At 41.6% G+C, this 21,958-nt stretch overlaps 1 protein-coding gene across 3 annotated transcripts in view; it reads right to left on the minus strand.

Moving 5' to 3' along the window:
- The window catches only part of F13A1 (coagulation factor XIII A chain), a 178,416-nt gene that overhangs the window by 33,007 nt on the left and 123,451 nt on the right, over positions 1–21,958 (minus strand). For all 3 annotated transcript variants that reach the window (XM_070747201.1, XM_070747200.1, XM_070747199.1), the window contains exons 9-12: positions 21,096–21,199; positions 15,010–15,098; positions 11,882–12,035; positions 7,272–7,553 (exon numbers count right to left, since the gene is read on the minus strand). In XM_070747201.1, the coding sequence (XP_070603302.1) occupies positions 7,272–7,553; positions 11,882–12,035; positions 15,010–15,098; positions 21,096–21,199 (629 nt within the window). The remainder of the gene's footprint in view (positions 1–7,271; positions 7,554–11,881; positions 12,036–15,009; positions 15,099–21,095; positions 21,200–21,958) is intronic.

Here is a 21,958-nt window from a genome sequence, read left to right on the forward strand (position 1 = left end):
CCCGGGGTTTAAGATTTTTTTGCCTCCTCTATTTTCGCCTTACAAACCCAAGCCGCCACCACTGGGATGCCCCGCCTCCGGACTTCTGTTGCCAACGAAGCGCACATTTTTGCGCTGCTGGGATTCCCCTGAGGCTCCCCTCCATGGGAAATACCAGCTCCGGACTTCCGTGTTTTTGCTTCTCTGGCAACAGAAGTCCGGAGGTGAGGTTTCCCAGCGAGGGGAGCCTCAGAGAAATCACAGCATCACAAAACCACGGAAGTCCGGAGGTGGAATTTTGAGGACTTCCCTCTTTTTTGCGATGCTGCAATTTCGCTGAGGCTCCCCTCGCTGGGAAACCCCACCTCCAGACTTCCGTTGCCAGCGAAGCACCTATTCTTGCACTGCTGGGATTCCCCTGCTGGGATTCCCCTGCAGCATCACAAAAACACAGAAGTCCGGAGGTGGTGTTTCCCATTGAGGGGAGCCTCGGGGGAATCCCAGCAGTGCAAAAAAGGGCGCTTCAGCTGGCAAAAGGGGTGAGTTTTGGCCTTGCATACATTAATCGCTTTTCCATTGATTCCTATGGGAAACATTGTTTCATCTTACAAACCTTTCACCTTACAAACCTTGTCCTGGAACCAATTAAGTTCGTAAGATGAGGTATCACTGTATATCCTTCCCTCCTACAGAACCACCAACGATTCAAAAACTTTTTGGTTCCACATATTCCTCCCATACTTTGTTTTAACAACTGTTTATACTGAATTATAAGTAATGGTTTACAATGTAGGAGGCAGCACTGAAATAAGTTATACATTCAAGATAATTTTAGTTTAGATTAAAAATAATGATATAACAATAAAAGCTCTGGCAAGATGACAAGACAGGAGAAAGAAACTGCAAGTCCATTCCAATAAATGATTTTTAGAACTAGAGATATTCCACCAGTGGAGGGTAAAGAAAAATGGAGAGGAGGTAGAAAGGTAGGAGGAGATAAAGTTTGCAGTTCAGAAAGGACTAACAAGTACAGAACATGTGGTTGCATGAAATGTCATTCGGTTAGACTGGGACTTGTTTTGCTAACAGGCATCAATATTTTATGTTCTCTATTAAAATAACAGATGAAAGGAAAATAATTTACACTGTAAACTACACAAAGCTATCGATCAAGACAAATTATGAAGAACCACATAAAACCCTAGAATTAAGATACAATTGATCGTTCATCACCATAAAAACATAGCACTCATTAAGACAACATTCATACAACTAAGCTTAAAAAGATAACAAAAATGACAACATGGGGCCTCTCTAAGAATCTCCTGGGGGGAAACAGGGCCTCCACCCTTCCTGTGGTTTCCCCAATCACACACATTATTTGCTTTTACATTGAGAGGCCTCACGGAGGCTTCTCCTTGCTTTTTCTGGCCTTGTTTCCTCCCAGGAGATTCCTAGAGAGGCCCCACGGAGGCTTCTCCCCACCTTTTCTGGCCCTGTTTCCTCCCAGAAGATTCCTAGAGAGGCCCTCAAAGTCCTGAAAAGTTTAGATATACAGGTATACCCAAAAAAAAGGAGATGGACAACAGACAGAGAAAGTGATGAATTATGAACTCCCAATATGAAATAAGGATGTGGAATTGTTCTGCCTGGCCCCAAGCCACCCAGGAACAAAGTAATTAATCAAACACACACAGAGACAGATTTGTAAAAATCAAACAAGGGTTGTTCTTTATATTCAGAAAACTGCAAACCATGGAGTTTCACAGCAATGTTAGTTTAAGAAGTCAATAGGTCAAAGTTAATTACTCCAGTCAGTGTAGGAGCCTTCCAGTCAGAAAGGCTTCCAGCCAGAAATTACTCCAGTCAGTGCAGGAGTCTTATGTCAACCAGAAATAACTCACAATTTGAATGTCAGAATGTCCAGAAATCCAGAGCAAACACCAAACCACAATTCATCAAACTTTCTTCTACGCTGAACATCTCTCCAACCCTCCCCTTTTTCAAGGTTGCAGCAGCGTCATTAATTCTTATCACCTGTGAACTATAATTTGTTTCTGTGTTTGCGCAGCTGCTCTTGTCTTCCCAGCATTCTCCGGACCCGAGCATTCAGAATAGGGTTGTTCATTAACTCTTCCCCTTCTGATTCAGATGAACCTCTGGCTGGAGATCTGACTGACTCCATTCCCCTCTCTATCTCTCTAGTCCCTTCCTGCTCCATTTCTCTCCCTGTCTCTGCTTCTGGTTCACTATCTGATTCGTCCTCCAGCCAGACTGGTCTTCTGTAAACAGATGGCTCCCACTCCTCCGCGTCAAAACCAGCAGCCACAGGAGCTGGCCTGAAGCCAACCACAACAGGCATATGTTGTATAATGTATAAAATGCTGTATTCTGTACTGATTAGTTACCCTAGAGACACATGGACATTTCCCATGGTTTCTTTAGTCTCAATATGCATATTGATCTTTGTTAATTTGATTTTGCTTAAAATAAAGTTTTTCCCTTTTATTAACCTGGACTCCTTGATTTTTATTATAGGAATATATAAAATTTGTAGCCTGAAGCACAGAGTATTACAGTATTTAGAATTGTGCTAGATAATCTGATTAGAAAACATACTGGAAATCAGGGAAACCTATTAAAGGGAAGCTGGATTTTGCAGGTCTACAGGGAGTGGGATGACAGGCTGAGCTGGGTAGCATTGGAAGGTACAAATCTTAATCTCTTATCTTGACAGTATTACATGTGAAGTTCTAACTCTGTATTGTGAGGTTATGGTATCAAAAGTTGTGCTGCTTTTTTCTCCTGTTGTTCCATCCACATCAAAACAGAACTCTCGAATTCCTTCTTATTGCTATTTGCAGGCAGCCATCTGACCCAGATTTCTAAGACAGTCAAAAGCCGTTTGATGTGCACCCTCAGTTGCAAAGGAATTACACAAAGTGCCTGTAAGTCTTAACCTTGAATAAAACTCTGGAGCAGTCAAGTCTCTTGGAAAATAGAAAAGAAATAAATGAGCTGGGTGACACGTGAATCCCATTTCAAAGCTCCAAAACAGGAACACAAGGAAAATATGTCAGGTTACGTCTGCACTTGTATCCAGTCTTCTATTAAAGGTGGCATAAATTGACTTTTAAAAATCTCCATCAAATTTATGTACGGAGAAATAGGACAATTTCTCCAAATGCTTCCAGGATAAATAGAAAATTCTCAAAAGCAAAAAGTCACAATTCAAAGTGTTGGTTATGACCTATAAAGCCCTTCATGGCATCGGACCAGAATATCTCCGGGACCGCCTTCTGCCGCACGAATCCCAGCGACCAGTTAGGTCCCACAGAGTTGGCCTTCTCTGGGTCCCGTCGACTAAGCAATGTCGTTTGGCGGGACCCAGGAGAAGAGCCTTCTCTGTGGCGGCCCCCACCCTCTGGAACCAGCTCCCCCCAGATATCAGAGTTGCCCCCACCCTCCTTGCCTTTCGCAAGCTCCTTAAAACCCACCTCTGTCGTCAGGCATGGGGGATTTGAAATTTCTCTTCCCCCTAGGCTCATAGAATTTATACATGGTATGCTTGTATGTATGAGTGGTTCTTTAAATTGGGGTTTTTTTTAAGATTATTTTTAATATTAGACTTGTTTACATTGTCTTTTTATATTGTTGTTAGCTGCCCCGAGTCTTCGGAGAGGGGTGGCATACAAATCTAATAAATAAATAAATAAAATAAATAAATTTCCTTCAGTGGCAATAGAAATACACTAAGGTAAGAATTCCCTCCTAATATCATTTTTAGGTTATAATTGAAGAATGTGAAGCCAAAGAGGATACAACTGCAAAAGAGCACAAGTAAAAAAAAGGATATTCATACACATGCCATGGCCAGTCTGCAACTAGATAGTTTTGCTATATAATTCATTTTAAAAAGTTATAAAAACACATTCTCAGTGTATCTTTGTTAATTATTATGTGTGTAATTAAAATACAGTCATTTGGGTCCATCTGTGGATATGAGTTTCAAGACAAAAAAAAAAATCTACACAGTGCAGTAGTTTTTATTTTCATTTTGCCAAAAAATATCACACTGAACAAGCGAAGAATATTGCACGCTGTAGCCTTCAATGATAGGTTAAACATGGAGCAGATGTGAGAGCGAATCTCAGGCTTTTAAGTGTTCTCCTGCTGTGCAAATAAATATTTAATGTGAAATGGGACCTTCACAAGAGCATCAGTCAGATTCCTATTTAATTTGTAATTAGCGTGTTTTAAATTTATAATTACTATAATTCCAAGCACTGGATTTAATAATCAGTTATCTTCAAGCCCCTTCTCAAATCCCATCATCAAAGTTAACACATGATGGTAGGTAACCAGGCCTGCCTCCTTTCTGTTCTGGAATAAATGTATTATTTGTTTGTTTGTTTGTTTGTTTGTTTGTTTGTTTGTTCGTTCGTTCGTTCGTTCGTTCGTTCGTTCGTTCGTTCGTTTATCTATCTATCTATCTATCTATCTATCTATCTATCTATCTATCTATCTATCTATCTATCTATCTATCTATCTATCTATTTTGTCCAATACACAATGAAGGTTTTAGTGGGTATATATCTATATACACATAGTAAAATACATGATGAAGGTTATAGAGGAGATACTCATAGTAAAATATATCTAAGAAATAATAGAAAAGAAGATATAGTAATAGAACATATCAATGAAAGAATAGAAGAAGAGATATAGGAATAGAAGAAAGGTATAGAAGATATAGGAGAGCAATAGGGCAGGGGACTGAAGGCACTCTAGTGCGCTTGTACTCGCCCCTTACTGACCTCTTAGGAATCTGGATAGGTCAACCGTAGATAATCTAAGGGTAAAGTGTTGGGTGTTTGGGGATGACACTATGGAGTCCGGTAATGAGTTCCACGCTTTGACAACTCGGTTACTGAAGTCATATTTTTTACAGTCAAGTTTGGAGCGGTTAATATTAAGTTTAAATCTGTTGTATGCTCTTGTGTTGTTGTGGTTGAAGGTGAAGTAGTCGCCGACAGGCAGGACGTTGCAACATATGATCTTGTGGGCAATACTTAGATCTTGATTAAGGCATCTTAGTTCTAAAATTTCTAGGCCCGGGATTGAAAGTCTAGTCTCATAGGGTATTCTATTTCGAGTGGAGGAGTGAAGGGCTCTTCTGGTGAAGTATCTTTGGACATTTTCAAGGGTGTTAATGTCTGAGATGCGATAAAGGTTCCAAACAGATGAGCTGTATTCGAGGATAGGTCTGGTGAAAGTTTTGTAAGCTCTGGTAAGTAGTGTGAGATTGCCAGAGCAGAAGCTACTTAGGATTAGGTTATTTAAGCAGTTGGTAGCTACCACATTTTTAGATTTAATTAAATTCCCCAAAGTGATGCTATCTCAGGCCACTGTGCGGAATTTAAAACCAGGGGCATTTTGCTGCCATCCTTCACTGGTTTCTTGTTCACATACTTGTTCTTTTCTGCTACTGCACTCCAGCCGCCAACCGTTCCAATGATTTTAAGAGAGTTTATTGCTTTGTATACTAAACAGCACTTTGAGCTTGGAATTGGTCCTTCTTCATCTGACCTACAAAGTCAAAAACCCCAGGCTCCAAATGTCTGAAAGATCACTGGTGTCATATTATGGTCATAAAACAAATCTATGGCAAAGCTTTTGGGGAGTGAAATGCTGGAGTGGCTCATAGCCTAGATCAGTGATTTTCAACCTTTTTTGGGCTGCGGCACATTTTTTACATATACAAAATCATGGGGCACATTGAGCGAGGGGGGAGTGGGAGGGCTAAAAAAGGTTTGGACAAAAAAATTCTCTCTCTCTCTCTTCCTCCCTTTCACTCTATTTCTCCCCCTCTTTCTCTCTCTTCCTTCCTTCTTCTCTCTCTCCATCCCTCTTTCTTTCTCTCTTCCTTCCTTACTCTCTTTTTTGCTCTTTCTCTCTCCCTCCTTCCCTCCCTCTCTTTCTCTCTTGCTTTCTTTCTCTCTTGCTTGCTTTCTTTCTCTCTCTTTCTCTCTTGCTTTCTTTCTCTCTCTCTCTCTTTCTCTCTTTCTTTTTCTCTCTTTCTCTCTCTTGCTTTCTTTCTCTCTTGCTTGCTTTCTCTCTCTCTCTTTCTCTCTTGCTTTCTTTCTCTCTCTCTCTTTCTCTCTTGCTTTCTTTCTCTCTCTCTCTTTCTCTCTTTCTTTCTTTCTCTCTCTTTCTCTCTCTTGCTTTCTTTCTCTCTCTTTCTTTCTCTCTCTTGCTTTCTTTCTCTCTTTCTCTCTTGCTTTCTTCCTCTCTCTCTCTTTCTCTCTCTTGCTGAGCTTCGCGGCACACCTGATCATGTCTCGTGGCACACTAGTGTGCCACGGCACACTGGTTGAAAAACACTGGCCTAGATGCCAGAAAGGAATGAAATCTGCTGATCATTCTTTTTCTAAAATCTAGAAAGCAAAGTTCATTTCTTTGAGAGAAATGTATCTACAACAAACTGTATGTACATTTCCGAGGCCCTTATGGAAGGAAGGTTCTATAGTAAAACAAGTTTTCCCAAGTTTTCTTAGGCGGGCATTTAAAATTACACAAATCAGCAGATGTGTAAAGAAAAAAGCTGTATAAATTGAAAAGATCTGTTGCAGTTTTAAAAGCAAAATGGATGAGACTACTGCCTTGCAAACGTAAACAGTAAAAGATATTGAATTGTTAGGGATCTACATATCCCTAACTCCCATATGAGTTTTGATTCAGTTCAGGCCATCATTTTATAAGTTCTTTTCTGCTTTCTGAAATTGGATAAAGGGCTACAAGAAAGGTTTCTCTACGGATTCAGATCATATGTATATTCTTCTCAACGCTTGGTTTAATAAAGTATCAGGAAATCCATTTGTTTCTCTTACCAGCCTTTGTGCAATTCTATTTCTGCTCTTTTCAGAATCTTAAAACTTTTAAATCAATTAATTTATCAACATTTTCTTGTTGATAATGGAAGTTTCTTATGCAATGTCAATTTCCTGCAAAACTTCTGCAAAACACATTTTGAATAAATACCTCCTTGTTCTCTTATTGTGGTTTTATCCATTGTAAACCTTCAAGAAGTGGTGGGCTGCATTAATCTTCTCCAATCTGCTGCCTTCCTGACCTCTGGGTTTCAATTGGCATAATGCTAAATCAGCATAGTCAAATAATGAGGGATTATAGAAGCTGACGTCCAACATTCCTAGACAATGCCAAGTCAGAGAAGGAGGGCTGCCACATTTGAATAAGTTGCCTTAGAGGTCAAGAGACAATTATTGTCTTACCTTTCATGGGTTCCAGGGTCACATCAAAACTGTCATTCTTGAATTCAGCCTTTGGGACTCCAGTATAGAATACAACATTGCCAGCAATATAAGCTGTTGCAGTGTAGCGTCTTGATGTTTTGTTTCGGAAAGTAATTGTGACATTGAAATCACTGCCAAGAACTGAATCTTCTATCACAACATCCATGTCAACCTCCCTACTGGATGAGATGTCCTCAGTTACAGCTTTTTTAACACCATACATTAAGGCCGTCTCAAGAGCCAGTCTTTCTTCTTCTGTGCCTGCAAAGTAAAAAGATATTAGCTGCCATAATATGTAAATCAATCTATATCTATCTATCTATCTATCTATCTATCTATCTATCTATCTATCTATCTATCTATCTATCTATCTATCCATCCATCCATCCATCCATCCATCCATCCATCCACCCATCTATCTATCTATATTTCTATGCTGCCCTTCTCGAAGTGACTCAATTTACTAGCCAGTAATTCATAACAAAGCTAAAATTTAGGTTATTCATGGCTTCATATAGAGGCGGGTTCGTCTTACCTTCCTACCGGTGCACTGAGTACAGTGGTCCCTTGACTTTCACAGGGGATACGTTCCAAGACCGCCCGTGAAAGTGAAATTTCAGTGAAGTAGAAACGCTCCCTTCCTTCTTTCCTCCCTCCCTCTCCCTCCTCCATTCCTGGTTTTACTTACCCCAGAACCTGCAGGGGCTGCTGGGAGGCAAGCTGGGGGCTTTGCTCTGCTCGCTGCCAGTGCTCAGGGTCAGGACAGGGGAAGGGCAAGCTCAAGGCAAGAGGGATCCAGGCCAGGACTCGCAGCTGGGATTCCAGGCCGGTCAGCTGGGAGGTCGGACGCTACCACCAAGGGAGATGGCTTAGGTGGGTGGGGGAAGAAGAGGCGGTGGCGGCGGGTGGCAGGAAGGCTCAGCTTCAAGTGGAGCATACCAATGCTCTGATAATTAAAGGGGAGGGATCGGGAGGCTGGGGCAGAAGCGGAGCTTTTACTTAAAGAAGCAGGATGGCTGGGGTGGGGGAGGGGAGGAGGAGAGTTAAAACACACAGTATTGTACATCAGGCGGCCCAGGGAAAACCTGTGGTGTTCAAAAAAACCACTGAGTATTTTTTAAATTAATATTTTTTGAAAACCCATGGTAAAGACTTTCGCAAAAGTCGGTCCCGCAAAAGTCAAGGGACCACTGTAGTGGGCTGCAGCTGGTATAGTGAGGTGTGCAGTCCAGGTTGGACAAATGGAGCTGTGCACACAGCTCCAGCTGACTGGCGGGTGGGCACACACATCGGTGTGAGAGTTGGCTTCTGCACATGCACACGAAGCCAAATCTCATGTGAGCATGCTCGCGTGTGCGACATTTTGCCGATTTTTGGTGTTTTTTTGCTTCCATGCATTGCCAAAAATCAGCAAAATCTCATGTGTGAAAGCATCTTTGGACAAGATTCAGCTTCTGCGCATGTGCAGGAAGCTGAATCTCACATCAATGCGTGTGTGCGCAGCCGCTGGATGTGTGTGCACCCACCACCAGGGGTGCATCAGTAGCACTGGTGATGGGTAGCCCTTCTCTGGGTGTGCTGCATGTGCATCGTGACCTTTTGTGATGATTATGCTTCTGTGCATGCGCGGAGCGATGAGTTTCCTTCTGCGCATGCTCAGAGAGAAAAAACCCCACAAAAAATTAGGAAAAAAAGATGGTGCCGGGCATCAACCAGCAAAGACACCACTGAAGTCATCACACAGTCAGCAGGCCACTACAGGAGCAGCACACCGTATCGTACCAGTAGGAACCCACCTCTGGCTTGATACCTAGAGATTGGCATATTCTTTTCTACATTGTGATCTAATTTCAACTCTACAAGCAGAAATACGCTGAAGGCTACTTGAGATCCGAATCTTCTTCCCACCTTCCCTCAGTATGTTATTATTATTTATTAAATTATTTATTATTATTATTATTATTATTATTATTATTAAATTAAATTTATATGCTGACCCTCTCCGAAGACTCGGGGCAGCTATTGTGCATTCTGATATACCAAAAAGGGGGGGAAAAGGACCACCAAGATTAATTTAAAAGAAACCAATTTTAAAATGTGGTTTCTTGCAGTAAACAAAGCTGTCAGTCATAATGCTGAGTCTACACAAATGATGAATTAAAAGTTAATATTCTCAATATTGGAAGCAGGACAGAAGTGAAGGGAAAATTTGTGGGTGGGAGGCTTGTATGTGCCATGCAAAAACCAGGAACATAATTCACCTTTCATATTTCCTGGTCATTTCTTATATGTGGGGACTCATTGCTCACAGTCACTCATGCCCTCATCACCTCGAGGTTCGACTACTGTAATGCTCTCTACATGGGGCTACCTTTGAAAAGTGTTCGGAAACTTCAGATCGTGCAGAATGCAGCTGCGAGAGCAGTCATGGGCCTACCTAGGTATGCCCATGTTTCAACATCACTCCGCAGCTTGCATTGGCTGCCGATCAATTTCCGGTCACAATTCAAAGTGTTGGTCATGACCTTTAAAGACCTTCATGGCACTGGACCAGAATATCTCCGAGACCGCCTTCTACCGCACGAATCCCAGCGACCAATTAGGTCCCACAGAGTGGGCCTTCTCCGGGTCCCGTCAACTAAACAATGTCGGTTGGCGGGCCCCAGGGGAAGAGCCTTCTCTGTGGCGGCCCCGACTCTCTGGAACCAGATTAGAACTGCCCCTACTCTCCCTGCCTTCCGTAAACTTCTTAAAACCCACCTCTGTCGTCAGGCATGGGGGAACTGAAACACCTCCCCCGGGCATACACATTTTATGTATGGGATGTTTGAGTGTATGCTTGTTAACAAAATGGGGTTCTTTTAAATGTTTTAAATTATATTTGGATTTGTTACAAACTGTTATGTTATGCTGTGAGCCGCCCCGAGTCTGCGGAGAGGGGCGGCATACAAATCTAAATAAATAAATAAATAAATAAATAAATAAATAAATAAATAAATAAATAAATAAATAAATAAATAAATAAATAAATAAATAAATAAATAAATAAATAAATAAATAAATAAATAAATGTGGCTTGGGAGTTAAAATCCATAGAATACTTGGCAGTCTACTGATGTGCTAAACAATGTTAGTGCATGATATGTGAATAGGATCAATAGAGCTTGTACTGCTACTTTATACCTGATTTGAAAATTAAGGGATGGCACAGGAAAACATAATAATAAATAGTCTGAAATATTATTGTATATGGTACATTTAAAAGATGCGAGCAAGTGAATACATATTAAAGAATACATCAGAATTTTGCATGAACTAAGAAACTGTGATTAACAGCTTAGCAAACAACTTCAAACTGTGGCTTTTAATGCTGTTTTTTAAATTAAGCTCTTAGCTATAATTTTCTCATGGAGGAAACGGGAGCTTGAAGATTCTTTGTTTCTTTATCCACTACCCCAAAGTCTAGAAATGCAAAAGGGACAGAATAAGGGGTGCAATTCTGTGGATAGTTCTGTGATACCATTTTGTGTTATTTTGTGTAAGGACACAGGTATAATTGAAATGAGTTCTTTTTCTGATTGTTTATGTTCATTAAAAACTTCAGCATTGTCCACACCTTTCCTTCTAATTTCTGTGGTTCTCCCCAAGCTTTCTGTCTCCTGGGATGAAGCTAATCCTTACATTTATTGCTCATCCAGTAAACATTGAAAATTCTGTGTTTGAATTCTCCTTCCTTCCTTCCTTCCTTCTTTCCTTCCTTCCTTCCTTCCCTCTTCCTTTCCTTTCCTTTTCTTCTTTCTTCTACCCATATCTACCAACTCTGGGCAAACATATGTTGTCTCATTTCTGAATGCTTTCTATAAAATTTATCTTCATTCTCCATTCCATTCTCCCCTAAAACCAGATTACATGCAGTCATGGGCATAACTACTAGGAAAAGTGTTCATGTTAACATATCCTCTTTATAACTCACAGGTGTCTTTAAACCCAGGAAAGAGATATCTTTTAGTAGTCTTTATTTAACTTGCTTTAAAAACTCACCTTCTATCACATAACGCTGGTGCACATAATAAGGGCACCAGTGTGCCTACCATCCCCTGCCCTAATGTTTCTCTCTTACTTGTATCATGTATATAAACATTGTTATATCTTTGTATACTACTTATACATACTTGACAAGATAAATAAATAAACTGTCTGTCATAGCAACTACCCTTTCATTCGTTTGTTTATTTACAAGTCCCACCAGTAAAATGCACACAAATGCACATACTGAAAAAAATGAATTATTTGTGTGTGTGTGTGTGTGCAGTTATTAGCTATTTGTACAGAGCAAGAATATGGAGAATGTTGGTTGCTCCACAGCAGCTTAGGGAGTAGTACACTGATTTTATAGTATCTTTGCTCTGTAAAGATTGGTCAACTGATTGGCACTTAGTTTTCAAATGTTTTTGAAACTGCTAAAGTGGGAGACAACTGTGGGTGATTTCAAAGTACTTTGTGATAAACTAGGAGATAAATATAAAGATAGTGTCAACATCTTTATAGAAGATGAATGGCTTTTTGTTTAAATTTGCCACAATAATTACCTTCTCGAAATTTGTAATTTTCAGTGATATCCTGCATTTTATCTGAACCCATTTCCTTAGTCACAATTAATGTTCCAATCTGGGTTTTGTCAATATGTTGAATCACTTTAGATCCATTCTTCAATGCTTTTGAATATATTACATCACTGTTCACCTTAAAGAAAAAAAAAACATGACTGAATTTAAACATGCCTGGGATAAACATAGATCCATCCTAAGATAAAATACAGGAAATAGTCTAAGGGCAGACTAGATGGACCATGGGGTCTTTTTCTGCCGTCAATCTTCTATGTTTCTATGTTTCTACATAGAAAAAAAAATCAAACATCTTGCTGATTGGCTCGAAACTCAGTATAGGTTACTGCCTTTCAGATTTTGAGCCACAAATGTGAATTCTGTTCACATTTTGAGAAGTTTGGCGAAAAGCTATCCACAAGCAATCATTCAAAAATTCATCGTTTTGTATTGCTACAGTCCAAATAAGTTTCCCCAAGGGATTTTATTTTTTTAATTTATTCATTCATTCATTCATTCATTCATTCATTCATTCATTCATTCATTCATTCATTTATTAGATTGTATGCCGCCCCTCTCCGTAGACTCGGGGATGGTTTCAACTAGGTTTTTACCAGCCTTGTGACTTGATTATCCAATGCCTCTTGATGCAAATTTTCTTAGGAAATTTCCCTTTATATCTCTGCATGGGTTACTGCTTTGGGCAGTAGCTCATGCAGAGATGTAGTCAGCTGACAAAGTGAATGTGCAAGCTTCTCTGAAAATGGCATTTAAAAAAAAATCTCACAAATGCTAAATAATTTATGAGAAACAATTCGTAGTTTAGCTAAGGGCCCACTTAAACCTTAACTTCTGCATAGAAAATATATTATACTGGAGGTTTTGTTCAGTAGCTCTCCCTTAACAGCAGTAATTGGGACCAAAATTTCTGTTGCTGAGTGACATGGTTATGAAGTGTCATGTCAGGTGACTGCATCATTTTTTACAAAAATTCTGCCATTCTCAGATGCTGCCATTAAACAAATGCAATGCCATGCAACATCATGTGGTTACCATTTGTGACTTCCTGCCACCTTCCTCGTGGTCTTTGCTTGTCAAAATCTTGCAAAGAAGATTGCAAAAGACGATTTGTAACTATGGGACGCTGCAACATTGCAATTACAAGATGATTGCCAAGTGTTTGGACTGCAATCATATGACCAGGGTTGCTGCAATGAGCATAAGTCAGGAGCAGGATTCAGCCTGTTTGGACTAGTTCGGGAGGCCTGGGTGTTAATTTTAATGTGATTGATTGATTGATTGATTGGTTTGTTTGTTTGTTTGTTTATTGGATTTGTATGCCACCCCTCTCCACAGACTCGGGGCGGCTAACAACAGTGATAAAAAACAGCATGTAACAATCCAATACTAAACAACTAAAAACCCCTTATTATAAAACCAAACTTACATACAAACATACCATGTGTAAATTGTAAAGGCCTAGGGGGAAAGAATATCTCAGTTCCCCTATGCCTGACAGCAGAGGTGGGTTTTAAGATGCTTATGATAGGCAAGAAGGGTGGGGGCAATTCTAATTTCTGGGGGGAGTTGGTTTCAAAGGGCTGGGGTCACCACAGACAAGGCTCTTCCCCTGGGTCCCGCCAAACGACATTGTTTAGTTGACGGGACCTGGAGAAAGCCCACTCTGTGGGACCTAACTGGTCGCTGGGATTCGTGCAGCAGAAGGCGGTCCCTGAGATATTCTGGTCCGGTGCCATGAAGGGCCTTTATAGGTCATAACCAACACTTTGAATTGTGACCGGAAACTGATCGGCAACCAATGCTGACTGTGGAGTGTTGGTGTAACATGGGCATATTTGGGAAAGCCCATGACTGCTCTTGCAGCTGCATTCTGCATGATCTGAAGTTTCCGAACACTTCCGAACCAGTTGTCCCAAGGACTGGCTAATCCCATCCACCCTGCCCCTCCCCTCCCAGGAGTCTTCCCACGGCCCATTTTGGATGCCAGGTAAGTACAGGACCTGTGCAGAGGTTCTGTGAGGGTGAAAAATGGGCCTACCAGAAGTACTGGAAATGGACCTGTTTCCGGCCTCCCTCAAGAGCCCAGGGGAATGCCATTTTAACCCTTCCACAGTAACTGAATTGAAACATGCCTGGGATAAACATATATCCATCCTAAGATAAAATACAGAAAATAATATAAGGGGAGACTAGATGGATCATGAGGTATTTTTCTGCCGTCAGTCTTCTATGTTTCTATGTTTCTGGATGCTCGAGGAAAGCCTCTCAAGCCTGTGGAGGGTGAAAAATGGGTCGACTGGAAGTACCAGAAGTCTGGAAATGGGGCTGTTTCCAGCCTCCAAAGGACCTCTAGTGCCTGGGGGAGGCTGTTTTTGCCCTCCTAGAAGTTTAAGGAAAGTCTCTGGAGCCTGGAGATGGTGAAAATCTCCCCCACCATGGTGCAGGGGGTCGAGTAGGCCATACCCCCATGGCCATGTTCACTCAGCAACTGGGCAGTAAAACGGTTGCTAATTTTTTTCAATCCCACCACTACTGTACATTTAAGAACTGGTTGTGTTTGTTTGTTTGTTTGTTTGTTTGTTTGTTTGTTTGTTTGTTTGTTTGTTTGTTTGTTTGTTTGTTTGTTTGTTTGTTTGGTTGGTTGGTTGGTTGGTTGGTTGGTTGGTTGGTTGGTTGGTTGTTTGGTTGTTTGGTTGTTTGGTTGTTCGTTCATTCATTCAATTTTTTTTAATGCCGCCCTTCTCCTTAGACTCAGGGCAGCTTACAATATGTTAGCAATAGCACTTTTTAACAGAGCCAGCATATTGCCCCCACAATCCAGGTCCTCATGTATGTACCACTTGTTGCACCACTATAGTCACTGAACAAGGTTTTTTAGGCAAGGACCTCCCTTTGCACTATGAAATATTATGCTGTTATTGTATAACAGTTACAGAATTATAAACAACATTTTTGTTGTAGGGGATTAGAAATCGACAAGCTTTTCAAATGCCAGATGACCAACAAATAAAAATGAATTTTAAATAAATTGAATCTCAATCATATTTTTTACTGAACCCATTTGAAGAAAAGCCCCTTGAATAAATGCATACCTCTGCATAAACAAAAGGTGCATCAAACTGGAAACAGACATGTCCATGCTTGATGGCTTGAATCGAAGCTGGACCACACCGATACATGCCTGGATGTGAACAAAGAAATTGTGATCCAAGGTCTAAAACGTGTGCTTTAATCCAGAACCCAACCATCCTCCTTGCTTAGTTATTGCTGATGTCCAATCTTTTAATACCCTCTACTCAATCAGCTGCCAGCCTGAGACCATGGCAAACAGCAAAGTTGAAAAGTTACATAATTAAAGCAAAGTCAATATGAATCACATTTACAGACATTTGTTAAAGTTCTTTGACAGCCATATACTGATATGCTAATATTTGTCTCTCCCAAACAGCAAAAATAAATTCTCATTACACATACATGATCTCTAAGATATATTTACATTCTGGGGGTGACGGGGTTGCTCAAATCATAGATGCATTTAACTTAGGTGATAATTGATTTTCTGTCTTTCTTCCTTTCTTATTCAAATTTCTGCAGCAAGCTAGTACAAGTTATCCATTCAATGGGCAAAAGCTAATACAAGTGACAGGTAGGACATCTAGGACCATAAGCTAGTTTAGTAGATTTGGGATTGATGATACAGTTTACTCTGCTAAACTAAATGCCATCTAAATAATTTAGCATTGCTGAGGCCATATCCTTAAGTATATCTCTAAGGAAGTACAGTGGTACTTGTACCTAAGAACGCCTCTACTTAAGAATTTTTCTAGATAAGAACCAGGTGTTCAAGATTTTTTTGCCTCTACTTAAGAACCATTTTCTACTTAAGAACCTGAGCCCGGAAAAATTTCCCAGGAAATTTGAGAGCAGCACAAAGGCCTGGCCAGTTTCCTGCCATTCCCCCTTTAATCCCAGCCATCTCGGGCTTTTCTGGGCTGCCAGAGGAGGCTTTCGGTGGTGCTTAAGGAGGCTTTGGCAGTCCAGAGCAAATGGAGCATTTTCCTTTCACTGGGCACCACTTCAGAGTCCCTCTTTTTTTTTAAGCCTACTGTCCTCCTCCTCCTCTTCTTCCTCCTCCTCCCACCGAAATTCCAAACTTTTATTTCTTTCCTAATGGGTTTGCATGCATTATTTGCTTTTACATTGATTCCTATGGGAAAAATTACTTCTACTTACAAACTTTTCTACTTAAGAACCTGGTCACAGAACGAATTAAGTTCTTAAACAGAGGTACCACTGTACTGTAAACATTTTTGACCTCAGTTCTGAATTAGCCAGGGATGAATAAGCCAGTTCAGATCAGTTCAGGAGAACTGTTAGCGGACATGTGGCCTGATTCACTGAACTGGTAGCGACGGCTGGTTGGCCATGCCCCCTAAATTGCTCACTCGCTCACCCTGCCCCAGCCAGTTTCTGCAGCTTGCCTGCCTGAAGTGCTCTGCTCCTGATCTGCCTGCCAGGTGTTGTGTTTGGGCTTGGGCCAACCGTTGCTTCCACAGATGGGAGAGATGTGGCACAAAGTGAGTGCGAAAGCCTGGCTGACAGCCAGGAAGAAGTGGCAGACAGCCATGAGGATGAGGCCACTGGTTCAGAGGAGTTGGCAGACAGCATGCAGGACCCAGCAGACAGCCCAGGGGCTTTGGCAGGCAGTCCCTCAGACAGTCTATCTTCCTTGGATTCCTCTGCAGACCAGCTCCTAGACATGCGTAGCCGAAGAGCCATGCAAAGGAGGGCTCAATTAAAGGATTATTACCGGTGATCAGAGTAGCACCTGGGCTGGGTGTGGGTCTTATACTGAGGGCTGGGTGTGGTTCCCTTAATGAGGGCTAAAGGTATAAAAGGGAACAGAGGCAAAAGGCAAACTGTGGCTGTTTATCTGTGTGACTTTGTGGTTCCTGCTCTGAAGTTTCTGTTCCGTGCCTTTGGATTTCAACCCAGCCTTTTCAGGCACGTGGGAGGTGAAACCTCTGTTTGCTCTCGAATCTCCAAGATTCAAAGGACTCCTGAAACGTTTCTGCTCCATGCAGGTTATCTTTGTTTGCTTTTTCTTGTGTTTTGTATTTGGGCTGATTTACGCCTTGATCTGTCGTTAATTCCTGACAAGAAGGACTGTTTTTGTTAACCCTTTTTTGTTTGTTTAATACAAGTTTGCTGATTAGAACAGCACGTGTGTGTTTGATTTCTTTTCCTTGGACTGTTACAAATTGCCTGAGCCCAGTCAGGCAGAACACCAGGTAAGCCTGCAAAATCGTGGCCTACCTAGCTACCCTTGCCCCAACCCGCTCTGTCTCAGCCTTCCTTCCCTACTCCAATCCCCATGGCCTACAGCCCTGACTTGCTTACCTGCCTTAAAATATCAGACTTCATTTCTACCACTATTAGAATCTGAGAGATTTAGCTTCATGGCTTCACAGGGAACTTATGTCAACTAATACACAGCTTATTGTTTAGATTGAATGTTCATCGACTATACACTTGTGTATAGTCGCAATGTAGTAGCCATCTACATTGCCAGTATACATCTAATGTGCATCGACTAGTCACTTGCTTTCAAGATTTGTTTCATACCATATAATCTTAACATTTATTTAAAAAATACTGTGCACTTTCAACTTATCTATCAGTTGTGTCTCTTAAAGCACCAAGAAATAAGGAATATACAGTATATGTATGTAGTCAGTTATAGCATGTTTATCTACAAGAGAGTCACTCCCTTCCCAATCCTAAATAAAAGCCACACCAGCAAGGAAGCAGAATAATGTTTTGAATGATGCTAAAAATTATAGAGGTATGGATATATCTGAAATTAAAATGAAAAAAATGAAAACGACAAACCACATTTAAGAGTAAATATTAAAACAATAACTGACACACTGTCTATAAAAAAGTCAGATATATTGTGGTCTTGCCAGGGTATTCCAGAATACCTGATCACTGTTATACTAGCAACAGACTTGAAATATTTCAAAGTGATTTTTTCTTAAAAAATAATCTACTTGACTGCCGATATGGTTAGAAGCTGTTTTGGAGGTGAAATGACCTATTTAGCCGCCATAAGCAGTTAAGTCTGTCTTGTGCTATTTGCTTCATTGCCCATCTTTGTTCAATATGGATGTTAAAATCTAAATGCCCTCTATTGTCCTACCTGTGATGCACATAATGACAGAGACTTTTTCTAAGGTCAGGTGATTTTCAGTTTATCTTAAGACAGTCCCTTTTCTATAAATCCAAATAAATTGTATTGCACTTTTTTTTTACAGCTTTTTGCTTATTTAAAACACACACATACACATACGGATCAAAAAACAAATTAATACACCCAATTTGCACAGACTTTTATCTAACCTATATGCTAAAACATATGGCATATGGTCAGGAGGTCAGGATCCTGCTCCTCAATCTATGACTGATCTTGCATGGTATGAAATTAAATTGTCTGTTGATCTTTATCATCAGTTACTTTTTTTGGCGATAAAGATAAAGAGGAATTCCTGGCTTTGCTATAACTGAGATAATGGCTTATTAGACGATGCTGAACTATAACTCCCATCAGTCTTAAAATCAATTAAAAACCCACTTTCATAGGATTTGATTTCTTTTCATTTCTTCCTTATCCCATTGCATCGAGTTCTTCAAGTTTCTTTTCTAAATCCAGTAAGAAAAATTATTCAGGCCACTTTCTTGGACACTAATTTGTATTTCCATTTTAAAGTTCAAAACCTCAGCCAGTTCCTTTTGTAGATCCAATAAAATAACCTTTTCTAAATCATTTTCTTGGCCTGTCAGCTGTAAATCTACTTTTGATACTATCTATATTTTGTCAGATAAAATTTGTTCCAATCTATTAATGCCATCTTTTCGTTAAAATTGTGGCTACTATTTTCTGATTCCATTATTCAAAAGTCTCCTTCAGTTTTTTATTGTTGTAACAATTTGCAACATTTTACAACTTGCAAATCTTTCTTCTACCCAAAAAATTTAGTCCCCTTCTACATCCAGTTTTTGAAATCAAGAAATTGTATATCTTTATTTGGTCTTCTAAAAAATCAAAACAGAATATTTCCCCCAAGTACCAGTAAATGTTCATTCTTTATAGTTAATTCCGTAATCTTATTGTAAAGTTTTTGATATTCCTGCTTTCTCTGCTTATAATTTTTTAAGATTTTTTAAGATTTAATTTTCCACTGTTTATTTCTGATTCTTTACATTTTTAAGTTTAGGATTTGATTTTTCTTTCATTCAGAATTGAGGGAAGACTTATCCAGCATTTTCAAACTTGTTAGTCTAAAGGTCTTGAACAATTTAGAAGTAGTTACAGTGATCCCTCGAGTTTCGCGATCTCGATCTTCGCGAAACGCTATATCGCGATTTTTCCCACTCGATGATGTCACTCTCTTCCTTCCTTTCTCATCTTTCTTTCTCTTTCTCTTTCTCTATCTTGCTTCTTCCTCTCTCACACTCTCTTCCTCCCTCTCTCATCTCTTTGTTTCCTTCTCTCTCTTTCTCTATCTCTCCCCCTCTTGCTGGCGGGCGGGGGGCGGTGGGTGGTGGGTGGGCGGGCGAGCGGGGGCATCAGCGAGGAGCTGGGGTTTCCCCTTTGCGTGGGCAGCGGGGAAACCCGGATCTTCGTCTGCTCGCTGCTGCTGCGGCCGCCCAGCAGCTGATCTGCTCGGCGGCAGCAGCGAGGAGCCGAATCGGGCTTTCCCCTTTGTGTGGGCGGCGGGGAAACCTGGATCTTCATCTGCTCGCTGCTGCTGCGGCCACCCAGCAGCTGATCTGCTTGGCGGCAGCAGCGAGGAGCCGAATCGGGCTTTCCCCACCGCCCACGCAAAGGGGAAAGCCCGATTCGGCTCCTCGCTGCTGCCGCCGAGCAGATCAGCTGCTGGGCGGCGGCAGCAGCAGCGAGCAGACGAAGATCCGGGTTTCCCCGCTGCCCATGCAAACTCCACCATCTGCGCATGCGCGGCCATGGAAAAAGGGCGCGCATGTGCAGATGGTGTTTTTACTTCCGCAACCCTACATCGCGAAAAATCGATTATTGCGAGGGGTCTTGGAACGGAACCCTCGCGATAATCGAGGGATCACTGTACTATACAGTGGTACCTCATGATACGAACCCCTCGCCATACAAACAACTCGAGATATGAACCCGGGGTTCGGATATTTTTTGCCTCTTCTTATGAACATTTTCCATTTTACGAACCCACCCCCGCTGCCCGGCTGTCGCTTTTTGAAACAGCCGGGGGGCTTCCCAGCGTCCTCCTGAACCCAAACACCAAACCTGAACTTCCGGGTTCGGCATTCGGGAGGTTGCCAAGAAGCCCCCCGGCTGTTTCAAAAGACGACAGCCAGGTGGCGGGGCTTCTTGGCGGCCTCCCGAACGCTGAACCTGGAAGTTCGGCAAAAGTTTGGGTTCGAGAGAACACTGAGAAGCCCCGCAGCCCAGCTGTCACCTTTTGAAACAGCCAGGGGGCTTCCTAGCGTCCTCCTGAACCCGAATGTCAAACCCGAACTTCCGGGTTCGGCATTCGGGAGGCCGCCGAGAAGCCCCCCAGCTGTTTCAAAAGATGACAGCCGGGCGGTGGGGCTTCTCGGCGGCCACCTGAACCCGAACTTTTGCTGAACTTCCGGGTTTGGCATTGGGAGAACGCTGAGAAGCGCCCGGCTGTTTCAATTGAAACAGCCAGGCGGCGGCGTTTTTTGCGGGTTTTTTCCATTGCACACATTAATTCATTTTTCATTGTTTCCTATGGGAAACAATGTTTCGCTTTACAAACTTTTCGCCTTACGAACCTCCCCCGGGAACCAATTAGGTTCGTAAGACGAGGTATTACTGTATGTGCAATTTGCAAAAGTGATTAGGAAGTGAGATTTGTGAAGTTAGTGTCCTTTAAATATCTCCACTGCCTTTTTTTTGTTTTTGTTTTGGTGATCTAGAATTCAGTTTCAGCTTAACCGGAGGACCTCAGTTCCGATATTTATAAGAATAGGAAAATAGGTAAAAATAGTACATATGTTGTGCCTTTCCATGTGTCAAACATTCTGCTACATGATGATTTTTTAAAATAACAGCCCATGTTTTGCTCTGTGCTGGAGAAGAGAAAGGCAAAGAGAACCTTACCATCGCTGTTTTCTTGAGGAGTACTGTCTACAGCTTGCCAGCCACCAAAACCAACAGGGAGGTCAGGACGGGACATCCAAGCTTCATTCCAGCAATGATAGTTCCTTTATGTAGGAAAATAACAACAAAAGGTTGATCTGGACTCCTGATATGGCATTTATTAACATTGAATAGTAATAACAATACTTGTTCTTAAAAAGATTTCTCTTCTCTCCCACTCCTTTTCTCCCTTCCTATATCATCTATCTATGATGCCACTTCTAAAATGACAAAATCTTTCTCAACTAATTTCTCAACCCAGACAAGACGGAGTGGCTGTGGGTTTTGCCTCCCAAGGGCAATTCCATCTGTCCATCCATTACCCTGGGGGGGGGAATTATTGACCCCCTCAGAGAGGGTTCGCAACTTGGGCGTCCTCCTCGATCCACAGCTAACATTGGAACATCATCTTTCGGCTGTGGCGAGGAGGGCGTTTGCCCACATTCGCCTGGTGCACCAGTTGCGGCCCTACTTGGACAGGGAGTCATTGCTCACAATCGCTCATGCCCTCATCACCTCGAAGTTCGATTACTGCAATGCTCTCTACATGGGGCTACCCTTGAAAAGTGTTCGGAAACTTCAGATCGTGCAGAATGTGGCCGCGAGAGCCATCGTGGGGCTCTCTAGATTCATCCAAGTTTCTGCAACACTCCCTGGCCTACATTGGCTGCCGATCAGTTTCCGGTCACAATTCAAAGTGTTGGTTATGACCTTTAAAGCCCTACATGGCAGTGGACCAGAATACCTCCGGAACCGCCTTCTACCGCACGAATCCCAGTGGCCGATAAGGTCCCACAGAGTTGGCCTTCTCTGGGTCCCATCGA

The sequence above is a fragment of the Erythrolamprus reginae genome, chromosome 3 (assembly GCF_031021105.1).
Source record: "Erythrolamprus reginae isolate rEryReg1 chromosome 3, rEryReg1.hap1, whole genome shotgun sequence".
NCBI lineage: Eukaryota > Metazoa > Chordata > Lepidosauria > Squamata > Dipsadidae > Erythrolamprus > Erythrolamprus reginae.